This window comes from Pelophylax lessonae (assembly GCF_965119305.1).
Source record: "Pelophylax lessonae genome assembly, chromosome: 4".
NCBI classification, from domain to species: Eukaryota; Metazoa; Chordata; class Amphibia; order Anura; family Ranidae; genus Pelophylax; species Pelophylax lessonae.
In genome coordinates, this window is record NC_138771.1 from 656,246,854 (window position 1) to 656,272,593 (window position 25,740).

Below are 25,740 nucleotides of genomic sequence, written 5' to 3' on the forward strand. Positions count from 1 at the left end.
CAGCGATATTTTATTACAAACAAAAAGCAGCCATAGAATTCAAAATTAAATACAGAACAGGTCCAATATAAATCACATCCGGTGTGCACACTCACCGGTCACTTTATTAGGTACACCTGTTCAATTGCTTGGTAACACAAATTGCTAATCAGCCAATCACATGGCAGCGACTCAATGCATTTAGGCATCTAGACGTGGTGATGACAACTTGCTGAAGTTCTAACTGAGCATCAGAATGGAGAAGAAAGGGGATTTAAGTGACTTTGAACGTGGCATGGTTGTTGGTGGCAAACAGGCTGGTCTGAGTATTTCTGGGATTTTCACACACAACCATCTTTCGGGTTTACAGAGAATTGCGGGAAAAAGAGAAAATTTCCAGTGAGCAGCAGTTGTGTGGAGGAAAATACCTCGTTGAGGTCAGAGGAGAATGGGCAGACTGGTTCCAGATGATAGAAAGGCAACAGTAACTCAAATAACCACTCGTTACAACCAAGGGATGCAGAATACCATCTCTGAACTTTGAAGTCGATGGGCTAGGGCAGCAGAAGACCACACCGGGTGCCACTCCTGTCAGCTAAGAACGGGAATCTGAGGCTACAATTCGCACAGGATCACCAAAATTGGACAATAGACGATCGGAAAAACATTGCGTGGTCTGATGAGTCTGGATTTCAGCTGAGACATTCAGATGGTAGGGCCAGAATTTGGCACATGGACCCATCCTGCCTTCTATCAATGGTTCAGGCTGGTGGTGGTGGTGTAATGGTTGGGGGGGGGGGGGTAATGGTTCAGGCTGATGGTGTAATGGTGTGGGGGATATTTTCTTGGCACACTTTGGTCCCCTTAGTACCAATTGAGCATGTTTTTACCACCACAGCCTACCTGGTTATTGTTGCTGCCCATGTCCATCTCTTTATGACTACAGTGTCCCCATCGTCTGATGGCTCCTTCCAGCAGGATAATGCACCATGTCACAAAGCTCCAATCATCTCACCACTGGTTTCTTCAACATGACAATGAGGTCACTGTACTCTGATGGCTTCCACACTCACCAGATCCAGTCACTGTACTCCAATGGCCTCCACACTCACCAGATTCGGTCACTGTACTCCAATGGCCTCCACACTCACCAGATCAGGTCACTGTACTCCAATGGCCTCCACACTCACCAGATCCAGTCACTGTCCTCCAATGGCCTCCACACTCACCAGATGCGGTCACTGTCCTCCAATGGCCTCCACACTCACCAGATTCGGTCACTGAACTCCAATGGCCTCCACACTCACCAGATCCGGTCACTGTACTCCAATGGCCTCCACACTCACCAGATCAGGTCACTGTCCTCCAATGGCCTCCACACTCACCAGATCAGGTCACTGTACTCCAATGGCCTCCACACTCACTAAATGAGGTCACTGTACTCCAATGGCCTCCACACTCACCAGATCTGGTCACTGTACTCCAATGGCCTCCACACTTACCAGATCCGGTCACTGTCCTCCAATGGCCTCCACACTCATCAGATCAGGTCACTGTACTCCAATGGCCTCCACACTCACCAGATCAGGTCACTGAAGTCCAATGGCCTCCACACTCACCAGATCAGGTCATTGTCCTCCAATGGCCTCCACACTCACCAGATCCGATCACTCACTCCAATGGCCTCCACATTCACCAGATCAGGTCACTGTACTCCAATGGCCTCCACACTCACCAGATCTCCATCCAATAGACCACCTTTGGGATGTGGTGGAACTGGAGACCGACAAATCTGCAGCAACTACGTGATGCTATCATGTCACTATGGAGAAAATCTCTAAAGGAACGTTTCCAACACCTTGTTGTATCTATGCCACCAAGAATGAAGGTAAAGGGGGTCCAAACTGGTACTAGCAAGGTGTACCTAATAAAGTGGCCGGTGGGTGTATATTACAGCACTGAGGAATGCAGTGTGATAAGAGGGAAAATGCTGAAAAATTTCCCTCCTTAAGATACAATGGGAATGAGAAAAATTGAAGCATCTCTAATGTGCACAAAAATGCATCAACAGTCCATCCAGGACTAAAGGCAAAATGAACAAATAGGCAGAAAATAAAAAATAAAAACTGACCATAACAACCACACAGAAAATAATATATAACATAAAGTACTCACCGCGCCTTGGAATAAGTCTCTGACGGAATTCATATCTCCACCTGCAGACTGAAACGAAGAGATATCAGAGTTCAGTATATGAATCCGCCCAAACCACAGACTGCGCCCAACCACTCCGAGGACACGAGAGGCGGCGTGACAGAGACAGAATCGTCCAATCAATATACTGCATGTACACCGCGCTGTATACTGTAATATATACACCGATTAGGATCACACATTGCCATATAATAGTACAAAGTATACACCGACGGTGATCACACCGCACAGTCAGCAGCACATTTATGGAAAATAACACTTGAAATTGTTCCCCCATCCAAACATCTGACTCCCATATTGTAGAAAACTAAAAAAGGAACAAATAAGTCAAACAAGTATTGCAAAATGCAAGGGTCAGTAGTATGTACAGCAAGCTTCGGAGGTCAGGAGTAAGTAACAGGGTGCAGGGGTCAGTAGTATGTGAAGCAGAGTTCAGAGGTCAGTAATATTTATGCGGAGTACAGTTGCCAGGACTGTGAAAATGCACAGTGCATGATACTCAGAGGGCAGGGGTCAGGAGTGCAAATATCTCAGCGCAGGGGTCAAGAGTGCATAACACTCAGAGGTGGATTTACTACAGTTTATAAGTGCAAAATCTGGTGCAGCTCTGCATAGAAACCAATCAGCTTCCAGGTTTTATTGTCAAAGTTTAATTGAACAAGCTGAAGTTAGATGCTGATTGGCTACCATGCACAGCCGCACCAGATTTTGTGCTCTCCAGTTTTAGTAAATCAACCCCTTTGTGTTCTGCACTTCTGACCCCTGCACTCTGTGCCTTATGCACTTCTGACCCCTGCACTCTGTGCCTTATGCACTTCTGACCCCTGCACTCTGTGCCTTATGTACTTCTGACCCCTGCACTCAGTGCCTTATGCACTTCTGACCCCTGCACTCTGTGCCTTATGTACTTCTGACCCCTGCACTCTGTGCCTTATGCACTTCTGATCCCTGAACTCTGTGTGTTTTGCATTTCTGAGTCCCCTACACTATATGCGTTACAAACTCCTGACCCCTGCACTCTATGCCCAATGCACTTCTGACCCCTGCACTATATATGTTACTTCTAACCCCTGGACGATATATGTTACACACTTCTGACCCCTGTACTCTGTGCCTTATGCACTTCTGACCCCTGCACTCTGGGTGTTATGCACTTCTAAACCCCTGCACTATATGCTTTACACACTCCTGACCCCTGCACTCTGTGGCCTATGCACTTCTGACCCCTGCACTCTGAGTGTTAAGCACTCTGACCCCTACACTATATATGTTACACACTTCTGACCTCTGCATACTGTGCCTTATACACTTCTGACCCCTGTGCTCTGAGTGTTATGCACTTCTGATCCCTACACTATATATGTTACACACTTCTGACCCCTGCACTCTGTGCCTCATGCACTTCTGACCCCTGCACTCTGAGTGTTATGCACTTCTGACCCCTGTATTCGGAGTGTCATGCACTTCTAAACCCCTGCACCCTGAGTGTTATGCACTTCTGACCCCTACACTATATATGTTACACACTTCTGACCCCTGCACTCTGTGCCTTATGCAATTCTGACCCCTGCATTCTGAGCGTTATGCACTTCAAAACCCTTGCACCCTGAGTGTTATGCACTTCTGGCCCCTGCATTCTTTGCCTTATGCACTTCTGACCCCTGCACTCTGAGAGTTATGCACTTCTGACCCCTGCACTCTGAGTGTTATGCACTTCTAATCCCTACACTATATATGTTACAAACTTCTGACTCCTGCACTCTGTGCATTATGCACTTCTGACCCCTACACTAAATGCTTTACACACTCCTGACCCCTGCAATCTGTGCTTTATGCACTTCTGACCCCTGCACTTTGAGCCTTATGCACTTCTGACCCCTTGACTTACTAAAGGCAGCTAGACCATACTCTTTGCAAAGTGCAGTTGTTCCAAGGCTTAGTAAATAAGGTAAAGCTGCACTTTGCAAAGAGTACCCAATCACATGCGAGGAAAATAAAAAAAACAGCAATTTTGCTTGCACATGTTTGGATGATGGAAGTCAGCAGAGCTTTTCCTCATTTATTAAGCTCTGAAGCAACTGCACTTGCAGAGTGCACAGTCTATTTGCCTTCAGTTAATCAACTGCAGGGGTCAGAAATACATAACACACAGAGTGCAGAGGTCAGGAATACATAACACTCAGAATGCAGGGGTCAGGAGTGTATAACACTCAGAGTGCAGGGGTCAGGAGTGCATGATGCTCAGAGTGCAGAGGTCAGGAGTGCATAAGGGACAAAGTGCAGAGGTCAGGAGTGTATAACACACAGAGTGCAGAGGTCAGGAGTGTATAACACACAGAGTGCAGAGGTCAGGAATGCATTACACTCAGAATGCAGGGGTCAGGAGCGCATGATGCTCAGAGTGCAGAGGTCAGGAGTGCATAAGGGACAAAGTGCAGAGGTCAGGAGTGTATAACACACAGAGTGCAGAGGTCAGGAGTGTATAACACACAGAGTGCAGAGGTCAGGAATGCATAACACTCAGAATGCAGGGGTCAGGAGTACATAATGCTCAGAGTGCAGAGGTCAAGAGTGCATAAGGCACAAAGTGCAGAGGTCAGGAGTGTATAACACTCAGAGTGCAGAGGTCAGGAGTGCATAAGGGACAAAGTGCAGAGGTCAGGAGTGTATAACACTCAGAATGCAGAAGTCAGAAGTGTATAACACACAGAGTGCAGAGGTCAGGAATGCATAACACTCAGAATGCAGGGGTCAGGAGTGCATGATGCTCAGAGTGCAGAGGTCAGGAGTGCATAAGGGACAAAGTGCAGAGGTCAGGAGTGTATAACACACAGAGTGCAAAGGTCAGGAGTGTATAACACACAGAGTGCAGAGGTCAGGAATGCATAACACTCAGAATGCAGGGGTCAGGAGTACATAATGCTCAGAGTGCAGAGGTCAAGAGTGCATAAGGCACAAAGTGCAGAGGTCAGGAGTGTATAACACACAGAGTGCAGAGGTCAGGAATGCATAACACTCAGAATGCAGAGGGTAAGGAGTGCATAATGCTCAGGGTGCAGAGGTCAGGAATGCATAACGCTCAGAGTGCAGAGGTCAGGAGTGTATAACTCACAGAGTGCAGAGGTCATGAATGCATAACACTCAGAATGAAGAGGGTAAGGAGTGCATAGCACACAGAGTGCGTAGGTCAGAAATGCATAATGGTCAGAGTGCAGAGGTCAGGAGTGCATAATGCGAAGACTGCAGAGGTCAGGAGTGCATAACACACAGAGTGCAGAGGTCATGAATGCATAACACTCAGAATGAAGAGGGTAAGGAGTACATAATGCTAAGAGTGCAGGAGTAAGGAGTGCATAGCACACAGAGTGCGTAGGTCAGAAATGCATAACGGTCAGAGTGCAGAGGTCAGGAGTGCATAATGCGAAGACTGCAGAGGTCAGGAGTGCATAAGGCTCAGACAGCAGAGGTCAGGAGTGCATAACATACAGAGTGCAATGTTTAGGAATGCATAACGCTCAGAGTGTAGAGGTCAGGAATGCATAATACTTGGAATGCAGGGGTCAGCAGTGCATAACAATCAGGCCACTTTACACAATACAACCAAAAAATATCTCCTCCTCCAAGTACAATTTATCTCTTAATCTCATATTCCCCACAAGTCAACTCTCTCCCAAACAGCCCCCCCCCCCCCTCCAGCCTCACCTTCTCAATATAGGCATTCCCCCAGTACAGCCCTCCTCCAAGCCTAACCCTCCTGTACAGACCCCACCACCCAACCTACCCTCCCAGTACAGACAGCCCCCCCCCCCCCAACCCCCCAACTTTCCAACTCTAGCAGCAATGAAAAATAGGGGAAAATCCTCCCCACAGCTGTGTCATGGGACTGAGAAGGAGCCTCCCTTATGCCCTGAACTGCCGCTGTGAATATTGCTTGTACCCTGGGTGCAGTTGAAGCTGGGTGATGCACTTAGGGCGGTGTGAAGGTTGCCGCAGAGTGCCAACATTCTGGGGGTGTTGTGGCAGCCCAACATTTTTTTGTGTTGCAATCATATCAATCCGTATAGCAAAACTAAGTATACATCGATAATGATCACACCCAGGGCAAGGACAATGGGTGTGCAGGAGGGGAGCTTCCCTGGGCACTGTGGTATCATGTGAAGTGGGGGGGGGGCACCGCAAGGAGATTCAGCTAGAAAGATATTTGTGTTGGGAGGGGTAAAAATGGGGGGTGGCTGGGGGTAAAAATTGTTCTAGGAGGGGAAATTAGGGGCTAGGTGTAATTATTCAGGGGGATTTGTGTTGGGTGGGGGGACAGAGGTAGAGGATTTGCGCTAGGTGGGGGGATTTGTGGGTTTGCAGTAGAAGAGATGATATGGTAGAGGGGGCAAGGGGATTTGTGCTAGGGGGAGAATTTATAGTGGGGGGGGGGGATGTGTACTTGGAGGGAAAATTGGAGAAGGGTCTGTGCTAGAATGGGGTGATTTTTTTTTTGTGCTGGGGGGATTTGAGGGATGGAGGGGGGGGGGAAAGATTTGTGCTGGGAGGGTGGATTTCAGCAGGGGGTGAATTTGTACTGGGAGGAGGGGGAATTTAGGCTTGGGGGGGGGGTAAGCTTGCAGATTAGTACACAATTCTTCACTATTTTTTGGGGGGGGGGGGATTTTTGCGGACACATAATACTCATACATCTTGGGGGGGGCGCAGATTAGTTCACAATTATTTTTTTTCTTTTGGGGTTTGGGGGGGGGGGGATTTTTGCAGACACATAATACTCATACATCTTGAGGGGGGAGCGCAGATTAGTTCACAATTATTTTTTTATTTTGGGGTTGGGGGGGGGGTTTTGCAAACACATAATACTCATACATCTTGGGGGGGGGCAGATTAGTTCACAATTCTTTTTTTCTTTTGGGGGGGGATTTTTGCAGACACATAATACTCATATATCTTGGGGGAGGGGCGCAGATTAGTTCACAATTATTTTTTTCTTTTGGGGGGGGATTTTTGCTGACACATAATACTCATACATCTTGGGGGGGGGGCAGATTAGTTCACAATTCTTTTTTCTTTTGGGGTTTGGGGGGGGATTTTTGCAGACACATAATACTCATACATCTTGGGGGGGGGGGGGCAGATTAGTTCACAATTCTTTTTTTCTTTTGGGGGGGGATTTTTGCTGACACATAATACTCATACATCTTGGGGGGGGGCAGATTAGTTCACAATTATTTTTTTCTTTTGGGGGGGGATTTTTGCAGACACATAATACTCATACATCTTGGGGGGGGGGGCAGATTAGTTCTCAATTCTTTTTTTCTTTTGGGGTTTGGGGGGGGGATTTTTGCAGACACATAATACTCATACATCTTGGGGGGGGGGCAGATTAGTTCACAATTCTTTTTTTCTTTTGGGGGGGGGATTTTTGCTGACACATAATACTCATACATCTTGGGGGGGGCAGATTAGTTCACAATTCTTTTTTCTTTTGGGGTTTGGGGGGGGATTTTTGCAGACACATAATACTGATACATCTTGGGGGGGGGGGGGTGGATTAGTTCACAATTCTTTTTTTCTTTTGGGAAGGGGGGGGATTTTTGCTGACACATAATACTCATACATCTTGGGGGGGGCAGATTAGTTCACAATTCTTTTTTTCTTTTGGGGGGGGGATTTTTGCTGACACATAATACTCATACATCTTGGGGGGGGCAGATTAGTTCACAATTATTTTTTTCTTTTGGGGGGGGATTTTTGCAGACACATAATACTCATACATCTTGGGGGGGGGGGCAGATTAGTTCACAATTCTTTTTTTCTTTTGGGGGGGGGGATTTTTGCAGACACATAATACTCATATATCTTGGGGGAGGGGCGCAGATTAGTTCACAATTATTTTTTTCTTTTGGGGAGGGATTTTTGCTGACACATAATACTCATACATCTTGGGGGGGGGGGGGTGCAGATTAGTTCTCAATTATTTTTTTCTTTTGGGGGGGGGGGATTTTTGCTGACACATAATACTCATACATCTTGGGGGGGGGCAGATTAGTTCTCAATTATTTTTTTCTTTTGGGGGGGATTTTTGCAGACACATAATACTCATACATCTTGGGGGGGCGCAGATTAGTTCACAATTATTTTTTTCTTTTGGAGTTTGGGGGGGGGGATTTTTGCAGACACATAATACTCATACATCTTGGGGGGGGGGGCAGATTAGTTCACAATTATTTTTTTATTTTGGGGTTTGGGGGGGGGGGATTTTTGCAGACACATAATACTGATACATCTTGGGGGGGGGCAGATTAGTTCACAATTACTTTTTTCTTTTGGGGTTTGGGGGGGGATTTTTGCAGACACATAATACTGATACATCTTGGGGGGGGCGCAGATTAGTTCACAATTCTTTTTTTTTTGGGGTGGGGGGGATTTTTGCTGACACATAATACTCATACATCTTGGGGGGGGGGGGCAGATTAGTTCACAATTATTTTTTTCTTTTGGGGTTTGTGGGGGGGGGGGATTTTTGCAGACACATAATACTCATACATCTTGGGGGGGGGCGCAGATTAGTTCACAATTCTTCTTTCTTTTTGGGGGGGGGGGGGATTTTTGCTGACACATAATACTCATACACCTTAGGGGGGCGCAGATTAGTTCACAATTCTTTTTTCTTTTGGGGGGGGGATTTTTGCTAAAACATAATACTTATACATCTTGGGGGGGGGGGGCAGATTAGTTCACGATTCTTTTTTTCTTTTGGGGGGGATTTTTGTTTACACATAATACTCATACATCTTGGGGGGGGGGGGGGCACAGTTTGGCATGTGTGCCCTGGACTGATCACACCATGCTGTATTATAAGACTTAGTATCCACCATTAAAGTGTTTATTTCCCTTCCTCATAGTGGATCGTAGTACCGAGTATTGTGATTCTGGGAATCCGCTGGATCAGCATGTTCAGCGAGGAGAGCGTCAGAGAGGTGTGGAGGGGGCGGTCGCTATTTCTTGGAAATGACACGAGATACGGAGTGTTTATCTATGACAGCACTCGTGTTAGAGAAGATCTGTATAACGCAGTGTGGATTCCTCGGCATCGGCAATGTCTGGTCTGTGCTACAAAGAAACCATAAAAAAAGGATATCCTTCCAACCTCTTGAAGTTTTCTTCCAGAGGAAAACAAACAAAACTCTCACGGCCATGTTTGCCTCATGGCGTAAAAACCCTTCCAATCCTCCCAAAGACCGTTGGGTAATTCCCTTTCCTTCAGTATCTACAGCACTGCGCCAAAGTCTTAGGCACGTGTGAAAAAATTCTGTAAATGGAGAACGCTTTCAGAAATTAAAGTATTAATAGTTTATTTTTATAACAATGAACACAATGGAAAGTAAATGAAGAGAAGAGAAATCCACATCCAATCTTTTATAGGGATGGCCACTGTAACGGATCTTTGAACCCCAGCTGGGCACATCCGCCGGACCTGTGTCTCCTGTCCTCCAAACGCACACCCACAGCCTACGGAGAAGCCATACCCAGCCCGTAACCCCTCAATCGCGAGACAATCCACACAGGTGTTGAGGGTTAACCATGCAGAGCTTAAACTGTTTATTAAATTCCAAGACATACAGTTTTACACAGTTAGGGAAACTCCCCTTAGCCTTGCCACAGGGGGGGAAGAGGACAAGGACCAGCCAATTGGAACGGAACATTTGTACATTGAAACAGGCAGTCTTAATACACACCCCCTGCGGAGAGATGTCTCCAGCCCAGACCATTGTCTGTGTCATGAATCCACACAATTAGACACAGAAACAGGAGGGGGGGGGGGGGGTGGGGGGAGAAGGGCTGTAGCATTACATTAAGTCAATGCCCTGAGTCATGCCATCTTCAGCTGTTCAGAAGATGAATAAAGGGAACATAAAATGAAATAAAAGGCAATGTCCCCAGGTCTCCAGTATCTTCTGGCCCATAGTCTGTCGGTAGGAGGCTTGCGCACAGTCCCCTCCAAAACACACAGTGACAGTGGGTTCTGTCACAGCCACTCTTTGCCTTCACACAGTTTTTGAAGGAACTTGGCGGGTAGGTTGTTCTAGGGGCATCCTGGAGAACTAAGCACAGATCTTCTGTGGATGTTGGTTGCCTCAAATCCTTCTGCCCTTCTATGATGGTGAGATCAGGGCTTTCCGGGGACCAAACCATCACTCCCAGGACTCCTTGTTCTTCCTTACACTGAAGATAGTTCTTAATGACAATGGCTTTATGTTTGGGGTGGTTGTCCTGCTGCAGAATATATTTGGGGCCAATCGTACGCCTCCCTGATGGTATGGCATGATGGAAAATTATCTACCTGTATTTTACAGCATTGAGGACACTTTGTCCAAATCATTTGGTGGAGGGGGGATTATGGTGTGGGGTTGTTTTTCAGGGGTTGGGCTTGGCCCCTTAGTTCCAGTGAAGGGAACTCTTAACCGCTTCCATACAGAGCAGTTAGACCCCCTTCCTGCCCAGACCAATTTTCAGCTTTCAGCACTCTCACACTTTGAATGACAATTGCTCAGTCATGCTACACTATAACCAAACAAAATTTTTATCATTTTTTTCACACAAATAGAGCTTTCTTTTGGTGGTATTTGATCACAACTGGGGTTTTTTTTTTTTTCGTGATATATGCAAAAAAAGAGCAAAAATTTTGAAAAAAAAACACTTTTTTTTAGTTTCAATTATGAAATTTTGCAAAAAATAAATTTTTCTTCATACATTTGGGCCAAAATGTATACTGCTACATGTCTCTGGTAAAATTAACCCAAATTAGTGTATATTATTTAGTCTGTGTGAAAGTTATTGAGTCTAGAAGCTATGGTACCAATTACTGAAAATTGATCACACCAGATGTACTGACTGCCTATCTCCTTTCTTGAGGCCCTGAAATGTCAGGACAGTACAAATACCCCCCAAATGACCCCTTTTTGTAAAGTAGACAGTCCAAGGTATTTAGTAAGAGGCATGGTGAGTTTTTTGAAGTTGTCATTTTTTCCCACAATTCTTGGGAAAATGAAGAAAAAATTTTTTTTTTCTTTTTTTTCCCACAAAGTTGTCAATTTATAAGCTATTTCTAACACATAGCATGTACACAGCAAAAATGACACCCAAAAATACATTCTGCTACTCCTTCCGAGTATGGTGATACCACATGTGTGAGACTTTTACACAGCCTGGCCACAAAAAGAGACTCCACGTCCAAGAAGCACATTCAGGCGTTCTAGGAGCATAAATACACATAAAACTTTCTTACTACCTATCACAATTTTGAAGGCCCTAGAGCACCAATACAATGGAAAAGTCCACAAAATGACCCCATTTTGGAAAGCAAACACTCCAACGTATATTCTATGAGGCATTATGGGTCGTTTGAACATATCATTTTTTTCCACAGGTTTTTGGAAAATGTGGGAAAAAAATGAAAACTTTTTTTTTTTACACAAAGTTGTCAATTTATAGGATATTCCTAACACATAGCATGTACACAGCAAAAATGACACCCCAAAATACATTCTGCCACTCCTCCTGAGTATGGCAATACCACATGTGTGAGACTTTTTCACAGCCTAGCCATATAGAGGGGCCGAACATCCAAGGAGCATCATCATGCATCCTAGCCACTTGCCTAGGCCTATTTTTGACATTTGGTGTTTACAAGCTAAAATCAGTTGTTTTGCTAGAAAACTGCTTAGAACCCCCAAACATTATATATTTTTTTTTAGCAGAGACCCTAGAGAATAAAATGGAGATTATTGCAATATTTTTTATCACACCGTATTTGCGTAGCGGTCTTCCAAACGCAATTTTTTTGGAAAAAATTCACTTTTTTTAATTAAAAAATAAGAAACCAGTAAAGTTAGCCCAATTTTTTTCCATAATGTGAAAGATAATGTTACGCCGAGTAAATAGATACCCAACATGTCATGTTTCAAAATTGCGCACGCTCACGGAATGGTGACAAACTTTGGTACTTAAAAATCCCCATAGGCGACAATTTAAAAATTTCTACAGGTTGCCATCTTTGAGTTACAGAGGAGGTCTAGGGCTCAAATTATTCCCCTTGCTCTAACGATCGCGGCGATACCTCACATGTGTGGTTTGAACACCGTTTACATATGTGGCCGGGGTTTCTGTATGCATTCGCTTCTGCGCGCGAGCTTTTTTTTTTACTATTTATTTTATTTATTATTTTTTATTTTTACACCGTTTAAAAAAAAAAAAAAATGTGATCATTTTTATTTCTATTAAAAGAAATGTAAATATTCCTCGTAATAGAAATAGGCACGACAGGACCTCTTTTTTGTGAGATCTGGGGTCAAAAAGTCCTCAGATCTCACAAGTACACTAAAAGATAGAAAAAAAAAAAAAAAAATTATAATATAAAATGAAAAAAAAAAAAAAAAGGACCTTTAAACCGGTTGCTAGGCAACAACATTTTCCGTAGCTCCGGTCCTCCAAGACCATAGAGTCAAGTGAGGGCAAGCTTGCCCTCACTCGACATCCTGTCTGTGAGGATTCGGGACCGGATCGTTTTCCCCGCTGCCGGCGGGTCCGGTAAGCGGGGAAAAGGACCGGAACGCGTCGGGAGGGGGGGGGGGCGCCTCTTCCGCCATCCCGGAAGGGTGATCCCACGGCGAATCCGCCGCTGGGACCACCCTTATCGGAAAGCCAACCGTCCACCGTTTAAAAAAATACCAGGGTTATGGCAGCTATCTGCTGCCATAACACCGGTATTTAGGTTTAAACGGACGACAAATATAAACCTTTTTGGACTTGGACATGGTGGCTGTATGAAGGGTGACAGGTACTCGGGTACTTTGTTGGGCAGGTGACAGGTACTCTGGTACTGATGAGCAGGTGGCAGGTACTCGAGTACTCCGATAGGCAGGTGACAGGTACTCGGGTACTGATGAGCAGGTGGCAGGTACTCGGGTACTCTGATAGGCAGGTGACAGGTACTCGGGTACTCTGATGGGCAGGTGACAGGCAGGTGATAGGTACTGATGAGTAGTACTCACTGACTGATAGGTGATAGGTGATACTGTACTGATGGGTACTGATGATCAGTACTGATACGTGATAGGTACTGATGAGTACTGATGAGTAGTGATGGGTACTGATGAGCAGGCGGCAAGTACTTGGGTACTTTAGGCGTCAGGTACTCTGATGAGCAGGTGGAAGGTACTCGGGTACTCTGATGGGTAGGTGACAGGTACTCAGGTACTCTGATGACGGGTACTCCGTTGACAGGTACTCAAAGTACCCGAGTACCTGTCATCAGAGTACCCGAGTACCTGTCATCAGAGTACCTGTCATCAGAGTACCCGAGTACCCGTCATCAGAGTACCCGAGTACCTGTCATCAGAGTACCCGAGTACCTGTCATCAGAGTACCCGAGTACCCGTCATCAGAGTACCCGAGTACCTGTCATCAGAGTACCCGAGTACCTGTCAGAGTACCCGAGTACCCGTCATCAGTGTACCCGAGTACCCGTCATCAGAGTACCCGAGTACCTGTCATCAGAGTACCCGAGTACCCGTCATCAGAGTACCCGAGTACCCGTCAGAGTACCCGAGTACCTGTCATCAGAGTACCCGAGTACCTGTCATCAGAGTATCCGTCATCAGAGTACCTGAGTACCTGTCATCAGAGTACCCGAATACCTGTCACCAGCCCATCAGAGTACCCGAGTACCTGTCATCAGAGTACCTGTCATCAGAGTACCCGAGTACCCGTCATCAGAGTACCCGAGTACCTGTCATCAGAGTACCCGAGTACCTGTCATCAGAGTACCCGAGTACCCGTCATCAGAGTACCCGAGTACCTGTCATCAGAGTACCCGAGTACCTGTCAGAGTACCTGAGTACCCGTCATCAGAGTACCCGAGTACCCGTCATCAGAGTACCCGAGTACCTGTCATCAGAGTACCCGAGTACCCGTCATCAGAGTACCCGAGTACCCGTCAGAGTACCCGAGTACCTGTCATCAGAGTACCCGAGTACCTGTCATCAGAGTATCCGTCATCAGAGTACCTGAGTACCTGTCATCAGAGTACCCGAATACCTGTCACCAGCCCATCAGAGTACCCGAGTACCTGTCATCTGAGTACCTGATGACAGGTACTCGGGTACTTTGATGGGCTAGTGACAGGTGCTCTTTATTGGGGGGGGGGGGCAATCAGTGTGTTTAGGGTGCACTGTATTTGGTAACTAGCTGTTACCACAATCTCCTCCTCACACAGGATCAGTGTGTGAGGAGGAGAACACGGTGACAGCTAGTTACCGTGTTCTCTGTTGACATTTGTGACCGGCTGTGATTGGACACAGCCGGTCACGTGGTAAAGAGCCAATTTCATTGGCTCTTTACCTAGATCGGGGATCGACTCTGTCCGAGGGACGAGCCTCGTCCCCGATCGCTGCTCTGCGCGCCCCCGGGGGCGCGCATTGCAGAGAGAACGAGCGGCTCGTGCTGGAGCCGCTCATGTGATCGGCTGTGATTGACACAGCCGATCACGTGGTAAACAGCCAATTTCTATTGGCTGTTTACCTTGATCAGTGATGGGCTATGTCCGAGGGACGAGCCTCATCCCTGATCGCGCCGCTGCGCGCCGCCGGGGGCGCGCAGTAGCAGCTAGAACGGGCCGACGTCATATGACGTCGGCCCGGATCTAGACAACCACTTTGCCGACGTCATTTTACATGACTCGGTATGGAAGTGGTTAAGGCATCAGCAAACCAAGACATTTTGGACAATTTTATTGAAGGGGGATATATGGAAAAAATAGGAAGGGAAGGGGATTGGACAATAGGGGAAAGAAAGGGGGAGTGGGAACTTTATATGAGACCCGTGCAATAGAGTCTCCATCCCTAATATGATAAACATAGAACATGGGGAACACATAGTGTTCAGACTAAAAACGTGGGACTTTGTATGAGGTGTGGCCAGTGTACACATAATGATATAATGGTAATACATATACAACTGCTGGTAAGCATAAAGAGGCATATAATTAATCATCGCGTGTTTATTAACAAGTTCTATAGCACTTAAACATCAGTAGTATGGATCTACATTGGTTCAAAGGGGATGTATACAATGTACAAAAAAATACAATGGTAAAACCATAATAAATGATACAGACATATACAAAATAAACCAACAGACATAAGTTAAAATTGTAAATGGTGGTTGGATGCATGTTGGAAATTGGAAAACAGTTCAATGGCCTCTTGGGCTCTACGTGTTTCGTGAAAGGAATTTCACTTCATCAGGAGCTGGCACATTTGGGTTTCTAAAAAATATGGCATAATTAATATGGCATCCAATCAGGGGTTACACTCAGAGGTTGGATATTGAATATGAAAAACGACTTACAAGAAAATATAAAAACTATCAAAGGGGCTGTTGGCCACCCAGGAATACGTCCATGAAGGGAACTGAGGGGGCGAATACTCCGCACAGGGCCAACGCGGAAGGTTCACAGGTCCACATGTATTTTCACACATTGCCTGTGGACCTTCCACGTTGGCCCTGTGCGGAGTATTCGCCCCCTCAGTTCCCTTCATATGCCTCTTTATGCTTACCAGCAGTTGTATATGTATTACCATTATATCATTATGTGTACACTGGCCACATCTCCCACGTTTTTTTAGTCTGAACACTATGTGTTCCCCATGTTCTATATTTTGGACAATTTCATGCTCCCAACTTTGTGTGAACAGTTTGGGGATGGTCCCTTCCTGTTCCAACATGACTGCGCACCAGTGCACAAAGCAAGGTCCATAAAGACATGGATGAGCGAGTTTGGGGTGAAGGAACTTGACTGGTCTGCACAGAGTCCTGACCTCAACCCAATAGAACACCTTTGAGATTAATTCATGCGGAGACTGCAAGCCAGACCTTCTTGTTCAACATCAGTGCCTGACCTCACAAATGCTCTTCTGGAAGAATGGTCAAACATTCCCATAGACACTCCTAAACCTTGTGGACAGCCTTCCCAGAAGAGTTGAAGTTATAGCTGCAAAGGGTGGGCCAACTCAACTGTTTTGTGGCTCATCTGTTGAGTTACGTCCTGTTTATACAACCAATAAAGAGATAAATTTTATCCTTCGTATGCTGGAGTGCGGTCAAACCTTCTCGTAAATTTTGGACTTGCTCAGACCGTGGACTGGACCTGCACCTGGTCATTGAGGGGGTGGATCTCTCTCACCTGGAGCGGTGTATACCTTGTCTCTGCTTTGGATTTTCTACTCAATATTGAACCCAACGGACTAAGACTGCGATACCATTAAAGTTCATGTGTGTGTAAAGGCCGGCGTCCCAATACTTTTGGTAATATAGTGTATGTATACGAGGTATGTCTATTAAATAACAAGACTGTGATTCCACCAAAAAAAACAAAGTTTTAACTGCATGTGTGGTGACTTTGAACATCTTTGAACCTGCATGACAAGCAGCAACACTCAATGACGTTCAGTTGATTGTGAGCCGCCATTTAGTTTGGTTGTGTTCTCTGTAGTGTGCCGAAAAAAATGCTAAGTTTGGTTGGAAAACTCCGTCATCACCAAGAATGAAAAAAGCTTGTCAAAGCAAGTCAAAATTCAAAGCCATGCCCGTTGAGTTTTTATATATCAAGGGTGTAATTTTGAAAGAATGGGTTCCAGAAGGCACAACCGTTACCAAGCATTATTATAAGGAAGTTTTGATAGCCGAGAGAAAGAGTCCGAAAAAAAACGGTTTCATTCTTCACCAGGACAATGCGCCCGCTCACGCAGCACTTTCTGTAAAACAGCTTTTGACCGACAAGCACATTACTACACTTGAACATCCTCCAGATTCACCAGATTTAGAACCATGCGACTTTTAAATAAAGTTAAATCAGTGCTTAAAGGGACGCGTTTTGAGTCAGTTGATGCTGTAAAGAAGAAAACGGCGGATGTGTGGATACAGCTGAAAGAAATTGATTTTCTCCATGCCTTCGACCAGTGGAAAACAAGACTGCAGCAAAGTATTAGTGCTAATGGGGAATATATTGAAGAGGACAAGCATTACATTTGTAATACATACAGTACCTCGCAAAAGTAAGTACACCCCTCACATTTTTGTAAATATTTTATTCACTTTTCATGTGACAACACTGAAGAAATGACACTTTGCTACAATGTAAAGTAGTGAGTGTACAGCTTGTATAACAGTGTAAATTTGCTGTCCCCTCAAAATAACTCAACACACAGCCATTAATGGCAACAAAAGTGAGTACACCCCTAAGTGTAAATGTCCAAATTGGGCCCAATTAGCAATTTCCCCTCCCCGGTGTCATGTGACTCATTAGTGTTACAAGGTCTCAGGTGTGAATGGGGAGCAGGTGTGTTCAATTTGGGGTTATCGCTCTCACTCACTCATACTGGTCACTGGAAGTTCAACATGGCACCTCATGGCAAAGAACTCTCTGAGGATCAGGAAAAAAAAATTGTTGCTCTACATAAAGATGGCCTAGGCTATAAGAAGATTGCCAAGACCCTGAAACTGAGCTGCAGCACGGTGGCCAAGACCATACAGCAGTTTAACAGGACAGGTTCCACTCAGAACAGGCCTCACCATGGTCGACCAAAGCAGTTGAGTGCACGTGTTCAGCGTCCTATCCAGAGGATGTCTTTGGGAAATAGACGTGTGAGGGCTGCCAGCATTGCTGCAGAGATGAAGGGGTGGGGGGTCAGCCTGTCAGTGCTCAGACCATACGCCGCACACTGCATCCAATTGGTCTGCATGGCTGTCGTCCCAGATGGAAGCCTCTTCTAAAGATGATGCGCAAGAAAGCGTACAAACAGTTTGCTGAAGCAAAGCAGACTAAGGACATGGATTACTGGAACCATGTCCTGTGGTCTGATGAGACCAAAATAAACTTATTTGGTTCAGATGGTGTCAAGCGTGTGTGGGGGCAACCAGGTGAGGAGTACAGAGACAAGTGTGTCTTGCCTACAGTCAAGCATGGTGGTGGGAGTGTCATGGTCTGGGGCTGCATGAGTACTGCCAGCACTGAGGAGCTACAGTTCATTGAGGGAACTATGAATGCCAACATGTATTGTGCAGAGTATGAAGCAGAACATGCTGACGCAGAGCATGATCCCCATTCACACCTCCAAGACGACCACTGCCTTGCTAAAAGAAGCTGAGGGTAAAGGTGATGGACTGACCAAGCATGTCTCCAGGCCTAAACCCTATTGAGCATCTGTGGGGCATCCTCAAATGTAAGGTGGAGAAGCGCAAGGTCTCTAACATCCACCAGCTCTGTGATGTCATCATGGAGGAGTGGAAGAGGACTCCAGTGGCAACCTGTGAAGCTCTGGTGAACTCCATGCCTAAGAGGGTTAAGGCAGTGCTGGAAAATAATGGTGGCCACACAAAATATTGACACTTTGGGCTGAATTTGGACATTGTCACTTAGGGGTGTACTCACTTTTGTTGCCAGCGGTTTAGACATTAATGGCTGTGTGTTGAGTTATTTTGAGGGGACAGCAAATTTACACTGTTATACAAGCTGTACACTCACTACTTTACATTGTAGCAAAGTGTCATTTCTTCAGTGTTGTCACATGAAAAGATATCATAAAATATTTACAAAAATGTGAGGGGTGTACTCACTTTTGTGAGATACTGTAAATCTGCAAGGGTTCTGGTTGCTACTCATGGTGGTGGGTGAACATGGGTGAGCCCTATATGCTGGGGAGGCCCCATGGAGTAAGTAGTAGGCGCCTCTGGTGCAAACGGGTGGCCCACCCACAAATAGACAAAAAGAGAAGGTAAGAAGCAGACAGGTGATAGATATACAGAGAGAGAAGGCAGGCAGACAGAGAGAGCAAGTACGTAGACAGAAAAAGAAGGCCGACAGGTAAAGTGAAAGGGAAGGCAGACATCAAGATTTAGCTGGCTCTGCTTCCAATAATTCTGAGATCGTGTTTCCACCTCTTCGCTCTCCGGTTTCCAGATGAGAATGGCCTGATAAAGGGGGTCTTCCTTCATCTCTGAAATGTTGCTACCCCTTTGGTTTCTGGTTCTTAGGTTAGAATGGCTTGTTAAGGAAGCCTACCTTCACCCCTCAAATACTGCCACTCTTTTGATCCTCCAGTGCTTAGAGGAGAATGGCTTGACAAAGGGAAGATTTCCTCACCACCAAAATGTTGCCACCCTTAAGGGGTTTCTAGTTATCAAACTGAGTCTTTCTTCAACCCCCCGAAATGTTCCCATCCTTCTGGTTTTCTGGTTCTCAATGGTGGTCTTCCTTCACCCCAAAAATGATGTCACCCTTTTGGTTCTCTACTTCTCAGGTGAGAAGGGCTTGGCAAAGGGTTCTTCCTTCACCCCTGAAACATTGCCACTCTTGTAGTTCTTCTTTGCTCAGGTTAGATTTGCTGGACAAAATGGAACCTCCTCACTCCCAAAATGGTGACAACCTTTTGGTTCTCAGTTGAGAATGGATCGGCAATGGTGGTCTCCCCCCCCCCCCCCAAAACCATTGCCACTCTTTTGGTTCTCAGGTTTTCGGGTTCACCCCCCAAAATGCTGCAACGCTTCTGGTTCTCCAGTTCTCAATGATGGTCCCTCACCCACAAAGAGATAACCCCCTCCCCTTTGATTCTCATGTAAGAATGACTTGATAAAAGGGGTCTTCTCTCACCCCCAAACAGTGGAACCCTTTTGGTTCTCCAGTTCTCAGGTAAGAACGGCTTGACAAAGAAGATCTTCCCTCACCCCGAAAACATTCCACCCTTTTAATTTTCCGGTTTTTAGGAGAGAATTGATTGACAAAGGGGGTATTTCCTCACACCCCAAAATGTTACCATCCTTCTGGTTCTCCGGTTCTCAACGATGGTACCACATCCACAAAAAGGAACCATCCTTCTGGTTCCCAGGTGAGATCACCTTGATAAACAGGGTCGTCTCTCACCCCAAAACATTAAAAAACCTTTTGGTTGTCCAGTTCTCAGGTAAGAACGGCTTGACAAAGAGGATCTTCCTTCACCCTGGAAACCTTGCCACCCTTTTGTTTCTCAGGTGAGAATGGCTTCATAAAGAGAGTCTTCCCTCACCCCCAAACATTGGAACCCCTTTGCTTCTCCAGTTCTCAAGTAAGAATAGTTTGAAAAAGAGGATCTTCTTTTACCACCGAAGCGTTGGCACTCTTTTGTTTCTCAGGTAAGAATGGCTTGATAAAGAGAGTATTCCCTCACCCCCCCCCCCCCAAACATTGGAACCCTTTTGGTTCCCCAGTTCTCAAGTAAGAATAGCTTGACAAAGAGGATCTTCCTTTACCATCGAAGCGTTGCCACCCTTTTGGTTCTCAGGTGAGAACAGCTTTAGATCTGATATGGTTCTCTACCGTTGTAGACATTGTCATATTGATAAGCTTATATAAAGAATTTCAGCTGTATTTTGGTTCTTTTGGAGTACCTGATCAATTATAATTCTTCCCCTCATCATTTTATAAACCCGCAGAGTTGCCCCCCCATTGTTGAAGAGCAGGAGGAATGTATGTAGACATGATACAGTATTTGTATTGGGACTGGGCACTAAATTTCCAATAGGGAAGGATTTGGGTCAGTTTTTGAATCTCTCGCTAACATCCATACATACAGAATAAGAACAGATACTGAGAATTACACCCCGGGATACAGGACATGAGAAGTGGTACTGTGCAGAGTCCATACATACAGAATAAGAACAGATACCGAGAATTACACCCGGCATACAGGACAGGAGAAGTGGTACTGTGCCGAGTCCATACATACAGAATAAGAACAGATACCGAGAATTACACCCAGCATACAGGACAAGAGAAGTGGTAATGGGCAGAGTCCATACATACAGAATAAGAACAGATACCGAGAATTACACCCGACATACAGGACAGGAGAAGTAGTACTGTGCAGAGTCCATACATACAGAATAAGAACAGATACTGAGAATTACACCCGGCATACAGGACAAGAGAAGTAGTACTCTGCAGAGTTCATACATACAGAATAAGAACAGATACCGAGAATTACACCCGGCATACAGGACAAGAGAAGTGGTACTCTGCAGAGTCCATACATACAGAATAAGAACAGATACCGAGAATTACACCCGGCATACAGGACAAGAGAAGTAGTACTGTGCAGAGTCCATATATACAGAATAATAACAGATACCGAGAATTACACCCGACATACAGGACAAGAGAAGTGGTACTGTGCAGAGTCCATACATACAGAATAAGAACAGATACTGAGAATTACACCCAGCATACAGGACAAGAGAAGTGGTACTGTGCACAGTCCATACATACAGAATAAGAACAGATACCGAGAATTACACCTGGCATACAGGACAAGAGAAGTGGTACTCTGCAGAGTTCATACATACAGAATAAGAACAGATACCGAGAATTACACCCGGCATACAGGACAAGAGAAGTAGTACTGTGCAGAGTCCATATATACAGAATAATAACAGATACCGAGAATTACACCCGACATACAGGACAAGAGAAGTGGTACTGTGCAGAGTCCATACATACAGAATAAGAACAGATACTGAGAATTACACCCAGCATACAGGACAAGAGAAGTGGTACTGTGCACAGTCCATACATACAGAATAAGAACAGATACCGAGAATTACACCTGGCATACAGGACAAGAGAAGTGGTACTGTGCAGAGTCCATACATACAGAATAAGAACAGATACTGAGAATTACACCCGGCATACAGGACAGGAGAAGTGGTACTGTGCAGAGTCCATACATACAGAAGAACAGATACTGAGAATTACACCCGGCATACAGGACAAGAGAAGTAGTACTGTGCAGAGTCCATACATACAGAATAAGAACAGATACTGAGAATTACAGCCGGCATACAGGACAGGAGAAGTGGTACTGTGCAGAGTCCATACATACAGAATAAGAACAGATACTGAGAATTACACCCGGCATACAGGACAGGAGAAGTGGTACTGTGCAGAGTCCATACATACAGAATAAGAACAGATACTGAGAATTACACCCAGCATACAGGACAGGAGAAGTGGTACTGTGCAGAGTCCATACATACAGAAGAACAGATACTGAGAATTACACCCGGCATATAGGACAGAAGTGGTACTGTGCAGAGTCCATACATACAGAATAAGAACAGATACTGAGAATTACACCCGGCATACAGGACAAGAGAAGTGGTACTGTGCAGAGTCCATACATACAGAATAAGAACAGATACTGAGAATTACACCCGGCATACAGGACAGGAGAAGTGGTACTGTGCAGAGTCCATACATACAGAATAAGAACAGATACCGAGAATTACACCCAGCATACAGGACAAGAGAAGTAGTACTGTGCCGAGTCCATACATACAGAATAAGAACAGATACTGAGAATTACACCCAGCATACAGGACAAGAGAAGTAGTACTGTGCAGAGTCCATACATACAGAATAAGAACAGATACTGAGAATTACACCCGGCATACAGGACAGGAGAAGTGGTACTGTGCAGAGTCCATACATACAGAATAAGAACAGATACTGAGAATTACACCCAGCATACAGGACAGGAGAAGTGGTACTGTGCAGAGTCCATACATACAGAATAAGAACAGATACAGAGAATTACACCCGGCATACAGGACAGGAGAAGTAGTACTGTGCAGAGTCCATACATACAGAATAAGAACAGATACTGAGAATTACACCCGGCATACAGGACAGGAGAAGTGGTACTGTGCAGAGTCCATACATACAGAATAAGAACAGATACTGAGAATTACACCCAGCATACAGGACAGGAGAAGTGGTACTGTGCAGAGTCCATACATACAGAATAAGAACAGATACAGAGAATTACACCCGGCATACAGGACAAGAGAAGTGGTACTGTGCAGAGTCCATACATACAGAATAAGAACAGATACCGAGAATTACACCCGGCATACAGGACAAGAGAAGTGGTACTGTGCAGAGTCCATACATAAGAAGAGATACCGAGAATATGTAGTACGGTCCATTCATAGAGCACTATGCAGTTGTATTAGGCTGGATCCTGGTGATGGTTGTGCTGTGTGGTGTGGGGTGTGATCTGGCCGCCTGCCCACTCTCATGCGTGTCTTCTGCTGATTAGGACTGGCAGTGTGTAGAAACCATCCCCTCCCACACATCCCATTATCTCCTCTCACTGGGCTCTTCATTCTTCACAAAATCCACCTCATTTTTCTAATAATTAGGACCCCCAGCTCCCCCCCCCCCTTTTCCCCATGATGGACCCCCCCGGATCACTGACACCTCAAGGCAGAGGTTTAGCCTGATCCACCATCCTCACTGCCAAAGCAAACTTCTACACTGGACTGGGAGGCTTCTGACACCCTGCCAGGTTACGTCTCATAGACCTACATCATGGCTGAGGTGATGTCATCAGTCTGCCGCAGGCAGGAAGAAGCATTTCCTCCGTCTCCTCTCATATAATGATCAGACTGTACATTGTCAGGGCTGCTAATAGAAATCGCGGGGCCCCGTACAGACTACCTGACAGGGCGCCCCCCCAAGACAATATTAAGGCTCCATTTACATATAGACATCTCGGATCGCAGGCAGAATTGCAGCGATTGTGCCCGCGATCCCAAACCATTGCAAGTTGCGGGACACCCGTGCGATTTGAAGGTCCAACTGGCCAGCCTGGTTTTTTTTTTTTTTCATCTCATCTTCATTTTTATTTATTAACTCAGTTTTTTCTTTTAGATTTAGCAGGAATTATGTTATATTTGTGTCTGCTAATAGTGATTTTATTGTCATTTTAGCTAAATATATCTTTAGGCTTTATTCACACATAGGCATCTCGGATTGTCGCAATTCTGCCCGCGATCCCGAACCCATTGCAAGTCGCAGGACGCCCGAGTGATTCCCGTGACTTGCAATGGCACCCCCCCAAACGTGGCGCGATTGTCACCCGACGAATCGCAGTGAAATCACGCAAACAGATTCTGTTTGCGTGATTTCACTGCGATTCGTCGGGGCGACAATTGCGGCAAAATCGCACTGCGTTTGGGGTACCATAATTCCTGCTAGATCTAAAAGAAAAAAAAGCGGAGTTAATAAATAAAAACGAAGATGAGATGAGAAAAAATATATACAGGCTGGCCAGTTGAAGCTCCAGGATCAGAGAAATGGAGGGAGAGAAACAAAGTTACAGATAAACTCAGGAGCAGAGATAACATTAGAGCCAGTGCTGGGAGGGTGTCCCGCACTGGGAGGGGGTCCCGCACTGGGAGGGCACTGGGAGGGGGTCCTGCACTGGGAGGGGATACCACACTGGGAGGGCACTGGGAGGGGGTCCCGCACTGGGAGGGGGTCCTGCACTGGGAGGGGGTCCCGCACTGGGAGGGCACTGGGAGGGGGTCCTGCACTGGGAGGGGATACCACACTGGGAGGGCACTGGGAGGGTGTCCCGCACTGGGAGGGGGTCCCGCACTGGGAGGGCACTGGGAGGGGGTCCTGCACTGGGAGGGGATACCACACTGGGAGGGCACTGGGAGGGGGTCCCGCACTGGGAGGGGGTCCTGCACTGGGAGGGGGTCCCACACTGGGAGGGCACTGGGAGGGGGTCCCGCACTGGGAGGGGGTCCTACACTGGGAGTGGGTCCCACACTGGGAGGGCACTGGGAGGGGGTCCCGCACTGGGAGGGGGTCCTGCACTGGGAGGGGGTCCCACACTGGGAGGGCACTGGGAGGGGGTCCCGCACTGGGAGGGGGTCCTACACTGGGAGGGGGTCTCACACTAGGAGGGCACTGGGAGGGGGTCCTGCACTGGGAGGGGTCCCGCACTGGGAGGGGTTCCTACACTGGGAGGGGGTCCCACACTGGGAGGGCACTGGGAGGGGGTCCCACACTGGGAGGGGGATTAGTGAGGAACAACTGTACCTTTCTCAGCAGATAAAAGCTGGCAGCAGGGAGAGGGAGAGAGATCAGCTTTTAGCTGCTGGGGGAAGATTTCTGTATTTGTTGTCCATCACTAATCCCCCCTCCCTGTGTGGGCCCCCCTGTGTGCTCGGGCCCCCTACAAGAGGACCAGTGGTCCCCCCTATCAGCGGCCCTGTACATTGTAACACCAGGATCTACATGACAGTGTAATCTCTGAGCCAGCAGCTCGGCCCGGGAGGTAGATAGTGACTCCGAATGATGCCAGAATAATGATGGCTCCATCCTTCTGGGGTTGAAATGCAGATGAAGGCATTGCCAAGGGGTGACGATCTCTGTGACAGGGAACAAATACATGGAAGGATTGCTCAGCATGCTTCACTTAATAAGGGAAAATGTATCCGTTGACAGGTCCTCTTTAGGTGTGTTGGAGAACTAATTTTAGATTCAGTGAGATCATCACCGGGTCTCTGTGCTTCTCTATGCAGTGCAGGCAGATCATGGTTGGTGGGAGGGGCTGAACATAACTGACTGCCTCAGTACACCTCTCAGGAGTCCTCAGCCCT

At 46.3% G+C, this 25,740-nt stretch overlaps 1 protein-coding gene across 1 annotated transcript in view; it reads right to left on the reverse strand.

The window, feature by feature from the left end:
• LOC309552276 (transferrin receptor protein 2-like) overlaps positions 1 to 25,740 on the reverse strand; it is a 104,659-nt gene that overhangs the window by 74,627 nt on the left and 4,292 nt on the right. Inside the window, exon 2 of the mRNA XM_082253171.1 lies at positions 2,155 to 2,202. Within this exon, the coding sequence (XP_082109297.1) occupies positions 2,155 to 2,187 (33 nt within the window). The 5' untranslated portion in view covers positions 2,188 to 2,202. The remainder of the gene's footprint in view (positions 1 to 2,154; positions 2,203 to 25,740) is intronic.